This window comes from Engystomops pustulosus, chromosome 7 (assembly GCF_040894005.1).
Source record: "Engystomops pustulosus chromosome 7, aEngPut4.maternal, whole genome shotgun sequence".
In the NCBI taxonomy this organism is placed as follows: Eukaryota; Metazoa; Chordata; class Amphibia; order Anura; family Leptodactylidae; genus Engystomops; species Engystomops pustulosus.
Genome location: NC_092417.1, coordinates 26,074,412 through 26,096,028, shown reverse-complemented (window position 1 = coordinate 26,096,028; position 21,617 = coordinate 26,074,412). Strand labels below are relative to the sequence as shown.

Below are 21,617 nucleotides of genomic sequence, written 5' to 3'. Positions count from 1 at the left end.
TATGAAGGGTTAGTAAAAGACTATATACTGGAGTATGTGACATCAAATAGTATAATAAGTGTCAGCCCGCATGGGTTTACTAAGAATAGAAGTTGTCAGACTAACCTAATCTGCTTCTATGAAGAGTTGAGCAGGTGCCTGGATGGAGGAGCAGCTGTGGTTATTGTGTTCTTAGACTTTGCAAAGGCATTTGACACTGTCCCTCATAGACGCCTGATGGGTAAAATTAGGGCTATTGGTTTGGTAGGAATCATTTGCAATTGGATTAAAAACTGGCTGAAGGATTGTATCCAGAGAGTTGTGGTCAATGATTCCTACTCGGAATGGTCACCAGTTATGAGTGGTGTACCCAAGGGTTCTGTGATTAGTCCACTACTATTTTATATATTTATTAATGATATAGAGGTAGGAATTAATAGCACTGTGTCTATTTTTACAGATGACACCAAGCTGTGTAGCGTAATACAGTCTATGGAGGATGTTCATAGGCTGCAGGGTGATTTTGAGAAACTGAGTGTTTGGTCATCTGCATGGCAAATGAGGTTCAATGTGGATAAATGTAAGGTTATGCACATGGGGGCTTATAATCCACAGGCAACATATGTCCTTGGGGGACATATGTTGAATAACAGCATGCAATGTCAATCAGCTGCCTCTAAAGCTAGTAGGATGTTGTCATGTATCAAAAGTGGTATGGACTCTCGGGATAAGGATGTTATATTACCACTGTACAAGGCATTGGTTCGGCCTCACCTGGAATATGCTGTGCAGTTCTGGGCACCGGTTCATAAAATGGATGCTTTGGAGCTGGAGAGGGTTAAACGGAGAGCCACAAAAATGATAAGGGGTATGGAGGGTCTCAGTTATGAGGAAAGATTAAAACAACTAGATTTATTTCGTCTGGAAAAAAGACGACTACGAGGGGACATGATTAATTTATATAAATATATGAATGGTCCATAGAAAAAATAGGGTGGTAACTTGTTCCTGATTAAATCGAGGGGGCACTGTCTCTGTCTGGAGAAATCAAGGTTTAATCACCAGAGGCAACAGGGCTTTTTACAATGAGAACTGTCAATCTGTTGAATAGCCTGCCTCAAGCGTTGGTCACAGCAGGGACAGCAGAGAGCTTCAAGAAGGGTCTTGATTAGAAACAGTCAAATCGATTCTAATGAAACAGAATTTGTTTAAAATTTCAGGAAAATTCGATTTGTCACGAATCCGAAGTTTACGGAGATTGGTGGGAACTAATTACAAATGGTTTTTTTTCGTCCCCTTTATTAGCAAAGTGGCCACGATCACAACGTGTTACATGGGGCAGAGGACTCTGGGAAGAAGAAAGGAACATGGCAACTGTTCCTCACTGTATGAGGGTAGTGTTACTCACTGTATGGCGGTAGTGTTACTCACTGTATGGGGGTAGTGTTACTCACTGTATGGGGGTAGTGTCCCTCACTGTATGGCGGTAGTGTCCCTAACTGTATGGTGGTAGTGTCCCTCACTGTATGGTGGTAGTGTCCCTCACTGTATGGTGGTAGTGTCCCTCACTGTTTGGCAGCAGTGCCTCTCACTGTATGGCGGTAGTTTTATAATGTTTTCAGACATTTACAAAAATTAAAATCTCAAGTACAACATTTTTTTTATATTCTGCCATCTTCTGGTGCTAATAACTTTTTTATACTTTAGTGTAAAGAGTTGTGGGTGGCGTCATTTTATGCCACTTTTGATCATGTTTTCATTTCTTTCATTTTAAAGACTGTACGACCTTTTGATCACTTTTTATTGATTTTTTTTACATTTTTCAAAATGGCAAAAAGGTGACATTTTCGACTTTTGACACTATTTAAACGCAGTGAATAAACTTTATAATATTTTGATAGGTTGTGAATTTTCAGACACAGCGATAGCTAATACTTTTAGATTTTTACTTTTATTTATTTTTATATCAGGGAAAGGGGGTGATCGAATCAATTTTTTTCTTAAAATTCAGCAAACCGGGTCAAATTGCATATTTAAAAATTCGCTAATCTCTAGTCTAGATGTCTTTTTACACCTAAATAACATTGATGGTTATGTTATATAAAATTGTTTCCAAAAAATCCCTTCTTCATGCAATCCCTTCCCTTCCTTGGCTGAACTTGATGGAAATGTGACTTTTTTAAACCGTATAAACTATGATATTATGATACATTTACTCTCTGTGTATATTCCCTATTGGCTGGGACAGAGCCTTTACCTAATCTCAATCAAACATCTCTAGAGAGGCATGCAGATAAATGTAAGTGAGTGCTTTATAGGATCTATAGAAAAAAAGGAAATTCCCAAAATAACAATCTCATTCTTGAGCAAGACTGCAGCATATAACATGAGAAAAAAATTTTAAGAAATTAAGAAGGCTTTATTTGGGATATTTGGGATTACACACAGGCCAGTTGCAATCTTTTTTTTTTATTGTGGAAGGAGTCAGACGCTTCAAAGACATTTCATTACCTGTGTGCTAGAATTATGCTCTGTACATATTATCTAAACTGGAAAATTGCCTTAATCATCAATTGACACAGAACTACAACCAGTTCACCATTTTCCTTCCCCTCCCTTCCTGTGTCTACTACCGTATATACTCGAGTATAAGCCGACCCGAGTATAAGCCGAGACCCCTAATTTTACCATCAAAAACTGGGAAAACCTATTGACTCGAGTATAAGCCGAGGGTGGGAAATGCATTGGTCACAGACCCCCCCCCCCCCAGTATGTAGCCAGCCAGCCCCCTGTAGCATACAGCCAGCCCCCTGTAGTATACAGCCAGCCCCCTGTAGTATACAGCCTGCCCCCAGTAGTATACAGCCTGCCCACAGTAGTATACAGCCTGCCCACAGTAGTATACAGCTTGCCCCCAGTAGTATACAGCTTGCCCCCAGTAGTATACAGTCAGTCCCCAGTAGTATACAGCACTGCCCCCAGTAGTATACAGCACTGCCCCAGTAGTATACAGCCAGTCCCCAGTAGTATACAGCACTGCCCCCAGTAGTATACAGCACTGCCCAGCGTTAAAAAAAAAAAAATGTATATACTCACCCTCCGGTGGCCCCGATGTGCAGCGCTGCTCCCCCGATGTCCGTGCGGCTCCTCTTCTGGCTTCCGCGCCCGTCTTCTTTCTTCTGCTGGGCGCCGCCATTGTTCTCCCCTGGACGGCGCCTAGTATGACGTCAGCAGTGCGTCATACAATGCCGCCTGTGGGAAAAACATGGCGGCGCCCGGCACGAAGTTACAGAAGACAGAAGACGGGCGCGGAAGCCAGAAGAGGAGCCGCACAGACATGGGGGGAGCAGCGCTGCATGTCGGGGCCACCGGAGGGTGAGTATATAAGTTTATTATTTTTTTTATATTTTTTAACCCATGTATAATACACGTGTATTGACTCGTGTATAAGCCGAGGGGACGTTTTTCAGCAAATTTTTTGTGCTGAAAAACCCGGCTTATACACGAGTATATACGGTAGTTAGGATGGACTGAAACACAGTGGGAGACTCCATGAGGACAGACTAGTGCAGTGAGAAAGATGATGGGGCTTATTTACTTAGGGTTGCAGATCGCACTTTCATCGGACTGTTCATGGTCTCTGTGATTTGCGCCACTGGGACAGGTATTTGGCAGGGGATTGTGTTCCACTCAGTTGAATTTTTGGCGCAGCTGCGATGGCTTTCATGCAACAGAAATGGGGGGGGCGTGCCATCAGACGATCCAACGGATTCGGACTGAGCGCAGGATTTAACTTTCAATTTGTGTTGCAACCCATGCACTTACATGCACCAGGAAGAAGAAGGTTGAACTCCGGCGGACCTGAGCGGGGAAGCAACACAAGCAGGATATCGGGCGCACAATCTTAGTGAAACGCAGCAGAGTACATGATTGTCGGAACAATGCACTTTTGATGAACTCCTCCGGATTAGTAAGTAAATGTTCCCCAATGTGTATCTATTTGGCAGCATGGTGAGAACATGAAAAGGCTGAAGCTCTCAAAGAAAGCAAAGGCAAATGTACAGGTGCATGAAAAGACACATGTCATAGGTCAGATTTATTCCCAAGTGGACAACCCCTTTAAAGACCTTTATGATTATTAAAGTGCCAGACAATTCCATAATTTGTAATGGACTATTTCCTTAATTCAACAAGCCATATTCTATCCTGTTGTTCCACAGGAATGTGACTCATCTATTGTATTATTGTATTACCAGAACACCATTTTCTTGTACAGCCAAGAATGGAGATAGATGGTGACCTCAGCCCTCATCGGGTCATTAAAAAGGTAGATTAGTCCCCAACCGGTCAAACTCACAGGTTACTGAACTGACAGACATAATTATCTTGTTATGTGCTAAACTACAAGCTGACCACATCCATGTTGTTAGGATCAGTGGATCCTCTGGACCACCGCGGGAGATGTAACTAGCCAACACCCGGAACCGGAGCCTAGCGGCACCTGGTATTCACCAGAGCCCGCCGCAAAGCGGGTTGGACTTGCTGCGGCAGGATACCACTAGGTCGTTCCCAGGTGTGACTAGCCCACGGTGGCAGCCGAGGTCGAGGTACCTTAGCGGATGACAATCTCGTAGACAGGTCCAGGCACAGGGTCAGGGCAGGCGGCAGAGATGCAACGTCAGGTCCAAGTCCGGGGTCAGCAACAGGAGGTCCAGGCAGGTGGGAACGGGAACACAGCAACACGGAGGAACTCGGGTAACACAGGACACAGGAGCGGGAACACACAGGAATACACGGAAACGCAGGAATACACAGGAACGCAGGAATACACAGGAACGCAGGAATAATCGCTAGGAAGCTTTCTCTAAGGCTATGAGGCACAAAGATCCGGCAGGGGACACAGGAAGAGGCAGGATTCTTAAAGGTGAGGTTCAGCCAGTGCACCAATTAGCGGTGCGCTGGCCCTTTAAATTTTCGGCAGGAGCCGCGCGCGCGCCCTAGGAGGTGGGGACGCGCGCGCACGGCAGTCCGGGGAAGAGCAGGAGCCGGGAGAGGTGAGTTCAATGACCGACCTGCAGCGGGGGCAAACGGGGGTGCACGGATGCGCCCGCGATCCGAGACAGGGATCGCGGGAGCACCCGTGACAGTACCCCCCCCCTTCGGCCTCCCTCTCTTCTTGGGCCTGAGAAAACGTTGGAGCAGGCTCTTGTCCAAGATGTTATCCTCTGGCTCCCAAGATCTCTCCTCAGGACCAAATCCCTTCCAGTCTACCAGAAACAACCGCCTACCTCTCACTGTCTTCGTATCCAGGATCTCCTTCACCTCGAAGACATCAGTAGAGTCCGCTTGTGGAGCCGGAGGGAGAGGAACTTGTTGGGTGAAGCGGTTTAAGACGACTGGCTTGAGGAGGGAAACGTGGAAGGAGTTGGGTATGCGCATGCTAGGAGGCAGCCGCAATTTGTAGGCTACCGGGTTGATGCGACTGAGGATTTCAAATGGACCCAAGAACCGGGGTCCCAATTTGTAGCCAGGGATCTTCAGTCAGACGTACCTTGAGGATAACCAGACCCTGTCACCAGGAGCTAAGACAGGAAAAGGCCGACGTTTCTTGTCCGCTTGATGCTTGGTCTTGGCAGAGGTTTGGAGCAATGAGGTACGGACTTGTTCCCAGATGGCTTTTAGATCCTGTACCAAGTCCTCCACAGCAGGAACATCTGCAGACACAGGTAACGGAAGAGGAGGCCGAGGGTGCAGTCCGTAATTAATAAAGAAGGGAGCAGAACCAGCAGAAGTGGAGTCCAGGGAATTGTAGGAAAACTCCGCCCATGGTAAAAGAGAAGCCCAGTCATCTTGATGAGCGGACACAAAGTGGCGGAGATAGCATCCCAAAGTCTGATTCACCCTCTCTACTTGGCCGTTGGACTGAGGATGATAGGCAGAGGAAAAGTCCAATTTCACTTGCAGCTGATTGCACAGAGATCTCCAGAATTTGGACACGAACTGAACACCTCGATCAGAAACGATGTGCCGGGGAAGGCCATGAAGCCGGAAGATGTGCTGGAAGAAGAGACTGGCAAGACGTGGGGCTGAAGGCAAACCTGGTAGAGGGACAAAATGGGACATCTTAGAGAAGCGGTCTGTTACCACCCAGATAACGGTATTGCCAGATGATGGCGGCAGATCAGTAATGAAGTCCATAGCCACGTGAGACCACGGGCAGGTAGGCACGGGTAACGGCAACAGAAGACCAGCTGGTTTTTGTCGTGAGGGCTTATTGCGAGCACAAGAGGCACAAGACCACACAAAATCCCGAACGTCCTTGACCAAATCAGGCCACCAATAGAAACGGGAAATCAGGGCCACAGAGCGCTGCACCCCAGGGTGCCCAGCCACTCGAGAAGAATGTCCCCAGGTCAGGATCCTCTTTCGAAGTCCAGGTCGTACATAAGTCTTGCCGGGAGGTAATTGCCGAAGGTCCACCGGCGCTGCCAGCACAAGCCGCTCTGGAGGAATGATGTGTCTCGGAGCATAGTCCTCCCCCATAACATCGGAAGCACGTGACAGGGCGTCAGCCTTGATGTTTTTCTCAGCTGGGCGAAAATGGATCTGGAAGTCAAAACGGGAAAAGAATAAGGACCACCGGGCTTGACGTGGGTTCAACCGTTGAGCTGTCTGCAGGTACTGGAGGTTTTTGTGGTCCGTGAAAATGCTGACTGGAAATCGGGCTCCCTCCAGCAGATGACGCCACTCTTCCAAAGCCAGCTTGATGGCTAGAAGCTCCCGATCTCCAATGGAATAATTTCTCTCCGCGGAGGAGAAGGTTTTGGAGAAGAAACCACAAGTGAGTGTTCGTCCCCTGGGACCCTTCTGGGTAAGGACTGCCCCAGCACCCACGGAGGAGGCATCAACCTCCACCAGGAACGGCTTTTCAGTATCCGGTCGGGTAAGGACTGAAGCGGAGGAAAAAGCAGTTTTTAATTTCGTGAAGGCTTCTTCTGCTGCTGGTGGCCAGACACGGGGATTAGCACCCTTTTTCGTAAGCGCCACCATCGGCGCGACCAAAGATGAGAAGTGTGGGATAAATTGCCTATAATAGTTAGCAAAGCCCAGAAATCTTTGTATAGCTCGCAGTCCCACTGGGCGTGGCCACTGAAGAACCGCAGATAACTTGGCAGGATCCATCTGCAAACCCCTATCAGAAATTATGTAGCCGAGGAATGGAAGGCTCCTCTGATGAAAGTGGCACTTCTCCAACTTGGCATAGAGGTGGTTTGTCCTGAGGCGGCTGAGAACCTCCCGTACATGGGACTGGTGGGACTCCAGATTGGCAGAATACACAAGGATGTCATCCAGGTACACCACGATACAACTGTACAATAAGTCCCGGAAAATATCATTTACAAACTCCTGGAAAACGGCTGGCGCATTACAAAGTCCGAAGGGCATAACTAAATATTCAAAATGCCCATCACGGGTGTTAAAGGCAGTCTTCCACTCGTCACCCTTCCTGATGCGGATGAGGTTGTAGGCCCCACGAAGATCCAATTTGGAAAAAATTCTTGCACCCCGCAGACGATCAAATAGCTCCGTGATAAGCGGCAGAGGATAGCGGTTCTTAACGGTGACCTTGTTAAGACCGCGATAGTCTATACAGGGGCGGAGAGAGCCATCCTTTTTTGTGACAAAAAAGAAACCAGCGCCAGCTGGCGAGGAGGATTTTCGGATGAAACCTCTTTGCAGATTTTCCTTAACATATTCCGACATAGCGGCTGTCTCAGGAACCGAGAGCGGATACACCCGACCCCGTGGTGGAGTAGATCCAGGCAGCAGATCAATGGGGCAATCATAGGGACGATGTGGAGGAAGGATCTCGGCTTGCTTTTTAGAAAACACGTCTGCAAAGTCCCGGTACGGAGCTGGAAGTCCCTCCAGAGGCTTGGGAGACAAGGTAGCAGTCCTGACAGGAAGCGGATGTGGAACCGTCATGCAGCGTGAGGGGCAATCCGGACCCCAACGGAGAATTTCCCCAGAAGACCAGTCCAGAACAGGGGCATGATGCTGCAACCAGGGGAGACCCAGCAGGAGAGTGGAAGTGCACTGTGGCAGCACAAAAAAGGAGAGTCTCTCTTTATGCAATGCACCAACTTGAAGGAGCAGGGGTTCAGTGCGAAACCAGATAGGCACGGAGAGAATCTGGCCACTGACTGAGGCAATGGACAAGGGCTTCTCAAGACGAACCACCGGGAAGTGATGCAGGGCGACCAGTGCAGCATCTACAAAGTTCGCTGTGGAGCCTGAATCCAGGAAAGCAGAAACCTGGACCGGAGTACCGGAGCCAATGCTGAGGAGTACAGGGAGAATCAAGCGTGGAGAAGCTTTATTCACACCTAGGGACGCTTCTCCAGAGAAGCCTAGGTGCTGGCGTTTCCCGGGCGTTGGGGACGTACAGGGCAAGTCCCGACGAAGTGCTGTGGGCTGGCACAATACATGCACAAGTTCTCCTGACGTCGTCTGGAACGCTCTTGTAGAGTGAGCCGGGTTCGGTCAACCTGCATGGGTTCCTCAACAGAAGATTCAGGCGAGACCTGGAGCGGCCTTTGGAAGACTGGCGCCAGGCGAGGAATGCGTCTAACACGGCCTAGGGGATACTCGGAGCGTAGTTCCTCAGCTCGCTCCTTAAACCGAACATCAATTCGAGTGGCCAAGGTGATGAGGTCACTCAGAGTAGATGGAAGATCCCGAGCTGCCAGTGCGTCCTTGACCTGCGCAGAGAGCCCTTTCTTAAATGTAGCGATGAGGGCTGCATCGTTCCAAGCAAGTTCAGAAGCCAGGGTGCGGAATTGAACTGCGTACTCTCCCACCGATGAGTTGCCCTGACGCAAATTCAACAATGCAGACTCCGCAGAGGAGGCTCGTGCTGGTTCCTCGAAGACTGATCGGAACTCTGACAGAAACGCAGTGAGGCTAGACACAACCGGGTCATCTCTGTCCCAAAGCGGAGTAGCCCAGGCCAGGGCTTTCCCGGAAAGAAGGCTGAGGACAAATGCCACCTTGGACCGCTCTGTGGCAAATTGCGACGGCATGAGTTCTATGTGCAAGGAGCACTGGGTTATGAAGCCCCTGCACATCTTGGGATCTCCATCATACTTGCCGGGCAAAGAGAGGCGTAGCCTGGGTTCAGCAGCAGGAAGATAAGCCGGGGTAGCAGGGGTCGCAGCAGCCGCTTCAGGAGACTGTTGCTGATGTTGGGTCGCAAGTAGTTGTTGTAGCATGGCGGTGACTTGCTCTAGCTGATTCCGCTGTGCTGCAATCTGCCGGGACTGGTGGATCACGATGGTGGCGAGATCAGGCTGACTGGGAGAAGGAGCCTCGGCGGGATCCATGGCCGGATCTTACTGTTAGGATCAGTGGATCCTCTGGACCACCGCGGGAGATGTAACTAGCCAACACCCGGAACCGGAGCCTAGCGGCACCTGGTATTCACCAGAGCCCGCCGCAAAGCGGGTTGGACTTGCTGCGGCAGGATACCACTAGGTCGTTCCCAGGTGTGACTAGCCCACGGTGGCAGCCGAGGTCGAGGTACCTTAGCGGATGACAATCTCGTAGACAGGTCCAGGCACAGGGTCAGGGCAGGCGGCAGAGATGCAACGTCAGGTCCAAGTCCGGGGTCAGCAACAGGAGGTCCAGGCAGGTGGGAACGGGAACACAGCAACACGGAGGAACTCGGGTAACACAGGACACAGGAGCGGGAACACACAGGAATACACGGAAACGCAGGAATACACAGGAACGCAGGAATACACAGGAACGCAGGAATAATCGCTAGGAAGCTTTCTCTAAGGCTATAAGGCACAAAGATCCGGCAGGGGACACAGGAAGAGGCAGGATTCTTAAAGGTGAGGTTCAGCCAGTGCACCAATTAGCGGTGCGCTGGCCCTTTAAATTTTCGGCAGGAGCCGCGCGCGCGCCCTAGGAGGCGGGGACGCGCGCGCACGGCAGTCCGGGGAAGAGCAGGAGCCGGGAGAGGTGAGTTCAATGACCGACCTGCAGCGGGGGCAAACGGGGGTGCACGGATGCGCCCGCGATCCGAGACAGGGATCGCGGGAGCACCCGTGACACATGTTACTCCGATTGGGGCACCAAATGGAGAGTTTGCATGGGACACACTGTAAGCATTACAGAACAGATGGTACGCCACGTAGTGTAATTATAAAAGTAGAGATAGCACAGCTCAACTCCACCAATAAAAGTAAAATAATTTTTTTTAAACAATTGAAACACATAAATTATTCATGTGAATAAGGTGCACTACCAAAATGCATAAGCTCCACCTGACAGCCATATTTATGCTAGAACATGTTTAATATGTTTTTTTTTATTATGAAATCTTTATATTAATGTAAAGAGCTTGCCAGATCAATCCCTGTCCCCATGCGGCTCACAATCTAATCAAGCTACCAGTATGTTTTGGAGTGTGCGAGGACCCGGAGGAAACCCACGTAAACATGGAGAGAACATACAAACTCTTTTCAGATGTTGACCTGGATGAGACTTGAACCCAGGACACATTCATGTGTGAATGTTTTGCGGCTAGCGTAGCAGCCTCAAACACATCGGCCGGCAGGAAAACAAGGAGTATTGCAGTATGATGGTGCCTAGGGATAGTATAGCAGTAATCCAGGAGAATTGGTGCATTCTCCAGTGTACTGTTTGATAAAGGATGCTACACCAGCCGAAGACTTTCACGGATAAATTTTGGCCGTATGTTCTAATAAAAACCCATTTCTGCATATTGGTGTGCTTGGATTACATTGTCTATATATTCACATGTTAAGGAAATGTTTTTTAAGTAATTCCAATCAAAAAACCTAACTACAAAGTAAATTGTGCACCATTTTCTTTATGGCTTTCTTCATATCTTTGTTCCTTAGTGTATATATTATTGGATTTAATGCTGGGGTTACAACTGTGAACAAAACCGCAGCTGCTCGATCATGATCTTAGGAATCCTCTGATGATGTTCCTAAATAGGTAAATATAACTGTTCCAAAAAGCAAGAAGACAACAGTAAGATGAGCACTACAAGTGGAGAAGGCGCGCTTTCGACCTTCAATGGTCCGTATCTTCAGCAGAAACTTGCCGATATAAACATAGGAGAGAAGTGTTAGAAGTAAACTTGTTGTAGCCAATGTTCCTGCGATCCTATTGAGAAGTTTCAGATTGAGAGAAGTATCGGCACAGGCCAACTTTATCACTGGTTTTATATCACAGACAAAATGTTTTACCAAGTTTGGTCCACAAAATGGAAGTCGTACCACCATCACAGTATGTAAGAGAGACTGGGAATATCCAATGATCCATGTGCCAAGTGACAGACACCAACAAACTCTAATATTCATGATAGTAGAATAACGCAATGGATAGCCAATGGCGACATATCGATCATATGACATTACTGTTAGGAGCATGGCTTCGGTGCTTCCTAAAAAATGGAAGAAATGGATCTGGGTAATACAGCCAGAAAATGAGATGGTCTTTTCCAAAGCAAAGAAATCAGTCATCATCTTGGGGACAGTTACAGAGGAAAAAGTAATATCTAAAAACGATAAATTCCACAAAAAGTAATACATCGGAGTATGGAGGCTTGTAGCAATAATGGTGATCACCATAATGGACAAGTTACCTACTAAGTTAATTATGTAAAAGATCAAGACAAATATGAACAAAGTCACTTGAAGCTGGGCAAGATCTGTCAAGCCAAGCAAGACAAATTCAGAGATGGAAGAGTTACTCTTGGCGTCCATTCTAATATTATTGTAGGATAATCCTAATCTAAGAAGATGGTAAAGTCATATTACGATTTGTGATTGTAACTTTTCACATCCACAATAATGAAAATCCGAAATCTAATTTACCAAATAAATCATTTATTTATTATGTCTATATCTCAATAGCTATTAATGTGATACTAAACAGTCTCAGATCTTGTCTCCATTTACCACCGCTATGTCAGGCATAGAAATTAGCAATATTGAATTCTATCCTTTTGCTCAGTATATTAACATTCTATAAAGTAAAAGGCCAAAAGCATAAACGTGAAAACATACTCTGTTGGATCATATTTTAAAGATTTATATAAAGAACTAAGTAATCTTTGCTTAAAATGATGAGAGTAAAGATTTAGAGGCTATATCTCCCACCAAACTATCAAAATTCACTGAATTTTTTTTGTGGGGTCTACCTACCATCACACATAAAAAATCTTATTGCTGATATTTTTTATGCATGTCGATATGTTGGTTTTATTTCAAATAAATGGATCAGATGATATCCGGAGGTATTTTTTGCATGTAATGTATAAGCAATTCTGTGCAAATGATTAAATACCCTTGGAAACCTCAAGAGTATGAACCCAATGGACTATTTCTTGGAGATAAAGAGACAGTGGGATAATTACATGGATGATGGAATAAAGAGATTTATCTAGTATATTAATTATAAATCCAGTGTTAATAGGAGACAGTTCTGTATGGTGGCTAAATAAGAAATTATAGAATTTAGAGTTGTTTTAATTTTAAAATTCTAATACTTAACCCCTTCAGGATGCAGTCAGCTTATACACTAAGGCTCGGCCTCTTTTTATGTAATCTGACAAGTGTCATATATGTTTATAACTTTTGAACACTTTAAAGGGGTGATCCGAGAGTTCTGAAAAAAAACTAAAGGTGGCCGGGAGGGGGCTGCTTTAAAAAATAAAGTCCTACTTACCTTCTGGTGCCCTCCGGTATCCTGTGCTGCTGTCGCTCCGTAAACAAACATGGCCGCCGGAGCAGCGCTGGATTCAGCTTCCGGCCGGCCGTGGCCGGGCACGCTTACCTGTCCCTATTCACAGCATCGTGAATGCGGGCCGGAAGGTTGACGGGTCCGGCCAGAAGCTGAGTCCAGCGCTGCTCCGGTGGCCATGTTTGTTTATATGGCGCCCGGAGCGGAGCGACAGCAGCGCTGGATACAGAGGGCAGCGGAAGGTGAGTAGGACTTTTTTTTTTTAATCAGCCCCCTCCCGGCCACCCTTAGTTTTTTTTCAGAACTCGGACAACCCCTTTAACTTACTTTAAAATTATTTTGAGATACTTTTTTCGTGACACATTCTACTTCATGTTAGTAGTAAATTTTGGTTGATATGTTTTGCATTTACTTATAAACAAAAATTAAACTTAATTTTTAATTATTTACTTTTGAGACAGATAGTTTCACCACCAAATGAGTTCCTTGCTAAAATTTCCCGTGTGTAACTTTAACTCGGTTAGCATAGTTAAAAGTTAACTTTATGTTTTCATGATTTTTAAAATGCCCTTTTATTATTATATAACTGTAGACAGCTGACATCTCAAGATTTTCTTTTTTCCCCAAAATTTCTACATTGAAATTTATGGGATCATTTTGAATTATAAGTTTTAAATATAACTAATTAGAATCACCCAATGAATCACACTGTTTTCAAAGTTACACCCCCCAAACAATTAAAAACTGCTCTTAGGAAGTTTTTACCTCTTCAAGATATTCATAGAACTGAAAATGATAAAATGGAGGTTAAATTTAGAATGGTGCAATTTTGTTGTTAATAAAATCATTTAACCCTAACATTTATACTTGCCCAAATGATAAAAGTAGGAAACACATCCTAAAGGGGTTTACCCACGAAAGAAAATTGTCAAATTTCAATCCCCTAGTGATGTTTACACACTTAAGATAATTCGTAATCCCTTACTCAGTTTTATTACTGTTTTAGCTCCTATTACTAAGTGATGGTCAGTATAATATTCCAGAGTGTGAACGGGGACTCTGTAAGCAGACACATTGGGGCAGATTTACTTACCCGGTCCATTCGCAATCCAGCGGCGTGTTCTCTGTGCTGGATTCAGGTCCGGCGGGGATTCATTAAGGTAGTTCCTCCGCCGTCCACCAGGTGGCGCTGCTGCGCTGAAAAGCATCGGAACGCGCTGGAGTTCACCGAGCCGGGCTGAGTGAAGGTAAGTGCAAGCTTTTTTGTTTTAAATGCGGCGGTTTTTCCGAATCCGTCGGGTTTTCTTTCGGCCACGCCCCCCCGATTTCCGTCCTGTGCATGCCAGCGCCGATGCGCCACAATCCGATCGTGTGCGCCAAAATCCCGGAGCAATTCAGGGGAAATCGGCGCAAATCAGAAATATTCGGGTATCACGTCGGGAAAACGCGAATCGGGCCCTAAGTAAATGACCCCCATTATGATCCCTATAGTGCTATAGAGAACACATGTTGTGCACATTGTAGTACAAATGCAATTAGAATTAGGTGCAGCTGATTGGTGTTGATGCATTCATACAGCGTCCAGACTTCATAACTCTATCGTAGTGCATTTGAAAAAGGACCAGAGGGCCAAAACATCCACTGTACACTACTGTATTCACAATAAATTCTAATTGCATTTGTACTATGTTATGCATAGCCAATATTTTCGATAATTCTAAATGGAATTATCCAAAGCCTGTTGCACACCCACATCTAGAGGTGCTAACCATCTATTGAAGCTTAAACCCAGTAGTGCTGTGAGAAACATTGTGCTGGTTAGATTATCAGGTTACAGGGTTTATATTCCCTTTCATTTACCTTCTAAACATTCACTAGTATCTGACACATAAAGAGATGAGACAGATCAAAGATGATGAGATCCATTAGATGCATATTACACACACTGGGGCAGATTTATCAAGTGTCTGAAAGTCAGAATATTTCTAGTTGCCCATGGCAACCAATCACAGCTCCCCTTTAAACTATTCATGAGCACTGGTAAAATGTAAGCTGATTGGTTGCCATGGGCAACTAGAAATATTCTGACTTTCAGACACTTGATAAATCTGCCCCAATGACTTTCTTAGCCCTGCTACATCTTTGCTTTGCCACAACACACTACCATATCTGATGTGCCTCCCTCTCCCTCCCCTTGATAAAAAAATGTATCTGCCTGTAGCATGAGCTCTCCTCATGATGAGATATGATGTGTTGTTTGCTGGCAGGAAGTCAGTGCGTGAGAGCTCATCCTGGAATGGAATGAGCTCCATCCTGGAATGGAAGGGTGGGGGCTAGAGACCTAGAGCAGGGAAGAGCTCAGCTCCGCAGAATCACACAAGATGTCTGACAACCTTAAAGTCAGAAGATACAGGGTCAGAAACCAGGGGAACTGAAATTGTACACACCAGGACTGCTGGAGACAGGTTGGAATTAAGAAATTCTGTGGAATGCTGCAAATTAGAGCATGGGGCAGATTTACTTACCCGGTCCGTTCGTGATCCAGCGGCGCGTTCTCTGCGGTGGATTCGGGTCCGGCCGGGATTCATCCTCTGACGTCCACCAGGTGGCGCTGCTGCGCTGAAGTTCCCTGAAATGCACCGAAGTTCACGATCCTATCCTGGATGAAGGTGAGTGCAAGCTCCGCGACACAATTTCCTTTTTTAAATGCGGCGTTTTATCCGAATCCGTCGGGTTTTAGTTCGGCCACGCCCCCCAATTTCCGTTGCGTGCATGCCGGTGACGATGCGCCACAATCCGATCGCGTGCGCCAAAATCCCTGGTCAATTCAGGTACAATCGGCGCAAATCGGAAATATTCAGGTAACACGTCGGGAAAACGCGAATCGGGCCCTTAGTAAATGACCCCCAATGTGTTATTTTGTTATCCTGAGTATATATTAGAGAAACCTGTCTTCATGTGAATACCCTTTTTAAATTTGTGAATACCCTTTTAATGTTTGTTGTGAAATTTCTCTCTAGTATGTAGACATCCTACAAGTGGATGTTACTTGTTTGTATGGGTACCCAGTGAGGTGTAGAAAGGCAGGGGCACCAGGGTACTGCCAGTGTTAACCTATAAAATGTAGTGTTTTTTAGTTAGTTAGTTAGCCCCCTTTTGTAGGCTATAAAATTGTTGTTTATTTTTTGGGGGGGAGGGGGGAGGGTAGTAGAAAAGCATCAATTCTGTATTTGACTTTTGTCATTTTTTTTCTATGGGTCGTATAATTACATTTATAGGATACTTACATTTTTGTGCATTTTATAAAATTGTGAAAAGATTGGGGAAAAAATCTATTGTGGACAGTAGCCAAAGTAATGATCGGCACTAGAGATGAGCGAACATGCTCGTCCGAGCTTGATGCTCGGTCGAGCATTAGGGTACTCGAAACTGCTCGTTGCTCGGACGAATACTTCGCCCGCTCGAAAAAATGGCAGCTCCCGCCGTTTTGCTTTTTGGCGGCCAGAAACAGAGCCAATCACAAGCCAGGAAACTCTGCACTCCACCCAGCATGACGTGGTACCCTTACACGTCGATAGCAGTGGTTGGCTGGCCAGATCAGGTGACCCTGGGATAGACTAGCCGCTGCCCGCGCTGCTCGGTTCATTCTGTGTCTGGATGCCGCTAGGGAGAGAGCTGCTGCTGGTCAGGGAAAGCGTTAGGGTGTTCTATTAGCTTACTGTTAGGCAGGAGTGATTCTCAAAGAACCCAACAGCCCTTCTTAGGGCTACAATAACGTTCTACTTTTTTTATTTTAATTTGCATCTAGTACCATTTTGTGAGGAATTAGCAGGGGGACTTGCTACCGTTGTGTTTAGCTCTTAGTGGCACACATATCCATAGCAAAGACCGAAGTGGGAAAATTTAGTAGGGGTTGGATTTCAATTAGGCATTAACTCAGTGTCATCTCATCTGGCATAGTAGTGTGCTTTGATACTTGGCTAGAAAATAGCCATAGGAGAATACAAAGAGCTTACTTACGCCTACAGTAGCGTTCTATATATTTGATTTCTGGTTGATCTGCTGGTGGCTGTACTTTCTGCAGTGCATGTACTAGCCAATTCTGAGCAATTTGTAGTGAGACTTGCGACCGCTGTGTTCTGCGCTTAGTGACGCACATATCCATAGCAAAGACCGAAGTGGGAAAATTTAGTAGGGGTTGGATTTCAATTAGGCACTAACTCAGTGTCATCTCATCTGGCATAGTAGTGTGCTTTGATACTTGGCTAGAAAATAGCCATAGGAGAATACAAAGAGCTTACTTACGCCTACAGTAGCGTTCTATATATTTGATTTCTGGTTGATCTGCTGGTGGCTGTACTTTCTGCAGAGCATGTACTAGCCAATTCTGAGCAATTTGTAGTGAGACTTGCGACCGCTGTGTTCTGCGCTTAGTGACGCACATATCCATAGCAAAGACCGAAGTGGGAAAATTTAGTAGGGGTTGGATTTCAATTAGGCACTAACTCAGTGTCATCTCATCTGGCATAGTAGTGTGCTTTGATACTTGGCTAGAAAATAGCCATAGGAGAATACAAAGAGCTTACTTACGCCTACAGTAGCGTTCTATATATTTGATTTCTGGTTGATCTGCTGGTGGCTGTACTTTCTGCAGTGCATGTACTAGCCAATTCTGAGCAATTTGTAGTGAGACTTGCGACCGCTGTGTTCTGCGCTTAGTGACGCACATATCCATAGCAAAGACCGAAGTGGGAAAATTTAGTAGGGGTTGGATTTCAATTAGGCACTAACTCAGTGTCATCTCATCTGGCATAGTAGTGTGCTTTGATACTTGGCTAGAAAATAGCCATAGCAATAGGATAGCATTGTTTGGTTTTAAAAACTCAAAAAAAAACATAAAACACAAAAAAAAAACAAAAAACACAAAAAAAAACAAAAAACACAAAAAAAACCAAAAAAAAGTTAAAAAAAAAATAAAGTTATAACTCTCATTTTAAAAATGTTTAACCCGAGGGCTAGGGGTAGAGGACGAGGGCGGGGACGTGGGCGTCCAACTACTGCAGGGGTCAGAGGCCGTGGTCCTGGGCGGGGTGAGACACCACCTGCTGATGAGGGAGCAGGGGAACGCCGCAGAGCTACACTCCCTAGGTTCATGTTCCAGGTTGCTTGCATTCCTTGTTTGCTTAGCATAATATTCTGCTAAGTAAAATAATATTCTGAGAAGTATGAAACTGCAGTTTGACATTGAATGGATATAACATCAAACTCTCCTCTCTTCCACAGGTATATATCTCTGATTGCTGAATCATTTTTCACCCATCTACTGTGTCTTTAAATCCAGTCTCACTCTCTGCAATGGTATATATCTCTGATTGCTGAATCATTTTTCACCCATCTACTGTGTCTTTAAATCCAGTCTCACTCTCTGCAATGGTATATATCTCTGATTGCTGAATCATTTTTCACCCATCTACTGTGTCTTTAAATCCAGTCTCACTCTCTGCAATGGTATATATCTCTGATTGCTGAATCATTTTTCACCCATCTACTGTGTCTTTAAATCCAGTCTCACTCTCTGCAATGGTATATATCTCTGATTGCTGAATCATTTTTCACCCATCTACTGTGTCTTTAAATCCAGTCTCACTCTCTGCAATGGTATATATCTCTGATTGCTGAATCATTTTTCACCCATCTACTGTGTCTTTAAATCCAGTCTCACTCTCTGCAATGGTATATATCTCTGATTGCTGAATCATTTTTCACCCATCTACTGTGTCTTTAAATCCAGTCTCACTCTCTGCAATGGTATATATCTCTGATTGCCCTAGTATTGCATGTGTCTGTTTCTTTCTGTAACATTTGACCCTTTTCTGTCCTACCTGATTTAATGTTCATCTATGCCCCTCAATGAGTTTGTTTTTCTCTGTTCAGAACTTGATTCACATGTGTTAAGTCGCCTAGATTAATTGTTTTATGAGCTAAATGAGGGCCTGGTCTCTTGTCTTCTCTGGGTATAAATTTAGTGATAGTATAGGATGCTTGCATTCCAGGTTGCTTGCATTCCTTGTTTGCTTAGCATAATATTCTGCTAAGTAAAATAATATTCTGAGAAGTATGAAACTGCAGTTTGACATTGCAGTTAGACAGGGCAGGAGACAGGTAAGATGGCAGAGAAAAACGAACAATTATGTTTGTCTCAAAATGTTTTCCATTTTCTCCCTGTTTGCCATGGTTGTTTTACTTGCCCACCGTCCATCTATTCCACCAGTACCAACTATCCATATCAATGCCTCACTACTTCACTCACCTTTCTTTACCACTCACACACTCTATACGTTATGTAACCAGACTAACTTATCACAGTCTTCTGCTGTGAAGCAAGAAATAACTTCTTATAAATCTCTGCAGCATCTTTTGTCTCTTTTCTTTCTCCTTCTGCTTGCTGCAGGGGACATCTCTCCTAACCCAGGTCCACCTTCTGCTTATTTTAACCCTTCACACAGAAACCCTGCTAACCTTATAAAGATTCAGTGTATCCCCTCTTCTCCTTCTCCACCCGTAACCCCTTTTAAATGTGCCCTATGGAACGCCCGCTCTGTGTGTAATAAACTAGAATCTGTTCATGACCTCTTTCTTTCTAAGTCTTTTGACATGCTTGCCATTACGGAAACATGGATCCAGCAGGATGACTCTGCCTCCGTTGCAGCATTGTCTTATGGCGGTTTACACTTTTCGCACTGTTCCAGACCTGAGAATAGGCAGGGAGGTGGGGTAGGCATACTCCTCTCTCCACAATGCACCTTCCAGGTCATTCCTCCTGTACCCTCTCTCACTTTCCCATCTTTTGAGGTCCACACCCTCAGACTTTTCCGCCCATTCTCTCTTCGTGTGGCTGTAGTATACCGTCCTCCTGGCTCACCCTATCAGTTTCTTGACCACTTTGCCTCCTGGCTCTCTCACTTTCTATCCTGTGACATTCCAACCATCATCATGGGAGACTTCAACATCCCTGTTAACACTCCCATTTCCCCTCCGGCCTCTCAGCTCTTAGCACTAACTACTTCTCTCGGTCTTTCACAACTCTGCGATTCCCCCACTCATAGTGAGGGAAACATCCTCGATTTGGTCTTCTCCCGACCATCTTCAATATCTGATTTTACCAATTCCTCCTTTCCACTTTCAGACCATAATCTCCTTTCTTTTACTTTCAATAATCCTTCTCATTCTCAGAAGCCTTCCACCCATCACTCATACCGGAACCCACGTGCAATAGATACTCATAAACTCACAGAAAACTTACAGTCTGCACTGTCCCCCATCTCCTCTTTCACCTGTCCAAACCTGGCTACTAACCACTATAATCACACTGTCAGAAGCGCCCTAGATGAGATGGCACCACTCACTATCCAAAATTTTCAACGCACACGCAGGCAACCTTGGCACACTGAACAAACTCGTTTCCTTCGGCAGTGCTCCAGGATTGCTGAACGTCTGTGGAGAAAATCGCGCACATCTGCAGACTTTCTACACTTCAAATTTATGCTAAAAACTTATAACTCTGCCCTTCACCTTGCTAAACAGGTCTATTTTACTAATCTCATATCCTCTCTCTCTAACAACCCCAAAAGGCTCTTTGATACCCTTCACTCCTTACTAACACCAAAGGTGCAGCCACCTGTCACAGACCTTGGGGCTGAAGATCTGGCAGCCTATTTTAAGAATAAAATTGATTGTATCCGCCAGGAAATAATTGCTCAATCCACTCACCCCTCCAATCCCCTTCCCTCCCATACCTTATCTTGTTCACTCTCTTCCTTTGAGCCAGTCACAGAGGAAGAAGTGTCTAGGCTCCTTTCCTCTGCTCGCCCCACTACCTGCATCAGTGACCCCATCCCCTCACATCTGGTACAGTCTCTCTCCCCAGCAGTCACTTCTCACCTAACTAAAATTTTCAATCTCTCTCTCTCTTCTGGTGTCGTCCCCTCTTCTTTCAAGCATGCTATTGTTACCCCTTTACTAAAGAAACCTTCACTGGACCCATCCAATGCTACTAACTACCGACCAGTTTCTAACCTCCCTTTCATCTCCAAACTCCTGGAACGCTTGGTCTATTCTCGACTAACCCGCTATCTCTCAGCTAACTCCCTCCTTGACCCCCTGCAATCTGGTTTCCGCTCTATGTATTCCACTGAAACTGCTCTTTCTAAAGTCTCCAATGATCTCCTCACTGCAAAATCCAAAGGTGACTATTCTCTCCTTATTCTCCTGGATCTATCGGCAGCGTTCGATACTGTGGACCACCAGCTCCTCCTTAGGATGCTTCACTCCATTGGCCTAAAGGACACTGCACTCTCTTGGTTTTCTTCCTATCTCTCTGACCGCACTTTCAGTGTCTCCTTTTCTGGATCTTTCTCTTCTCATCTTCCTCTCAGTGTCGGGGTTCCTCAGGGATCAGTCCTAGGCCCTCTCCTCTTCTCTCTCTATACTGCCCCCATTGGACAAACCATCAGCAGATTTGGTTTCCACTATCATCTTTATGCTGATGACACCCAGCTATATACTTCTGCACGTGACATCACCCCTGCCTTAATCCAGAACACTAGTGATTGTCTCTCTGCTGTCTCTAACATCATGTCCTCTCTCTTCTTGAAACTTAATCTTTCTAAGACTGAACTTCTTGTCTTTCCACCATCTACTAACCAAACCACCCCTGACCTCTCCTCCATCTCGGTCTGTGGGATCACTATAGCACCGAGGCAGCAGGCCCGCTGTCTTGGGGTTGTGCTGGACTCTGACCTTTCCTTTTCACCTTATATTCAATCTCTTGCTCGCTCTTGCCGTATGCATCTCAG

General features: G+C 45.5%; 1 protein-coding gene across 1 annotated transcript; it reads right to left on the bottom strand.

Moving 5' to 3' along the window:
- Window positions 1-10,979: 10,979 nt before the first annotated feature.
- LOC140068712 (olfactory receptor 12D1-like) lies at window positions 10,980-11,783 on the bottom strand. Its single transcript, XM_072114107.1, has one exon. The coding sequence runs from the start codon at window positions 11,781-11,783 to the stop codon at window positions 10,980-10,982; it is 804 nt and encodes a 267-aa protein (XP_071970208.1).
- Between the last annotated feature and the right edge of the window lie 9,834 nt (window positions 11,784-21,617).

What these genes read in the sequence shown, in the direction of transcription:
- LOC140068712 (XM_072114107.1), bottom strand. Translation starts at nt 11,783, where the DNA reads ATGGACGCCAAGAGTAACTCTTCCATCTCTGAATTTGTCTTGCTTGGC.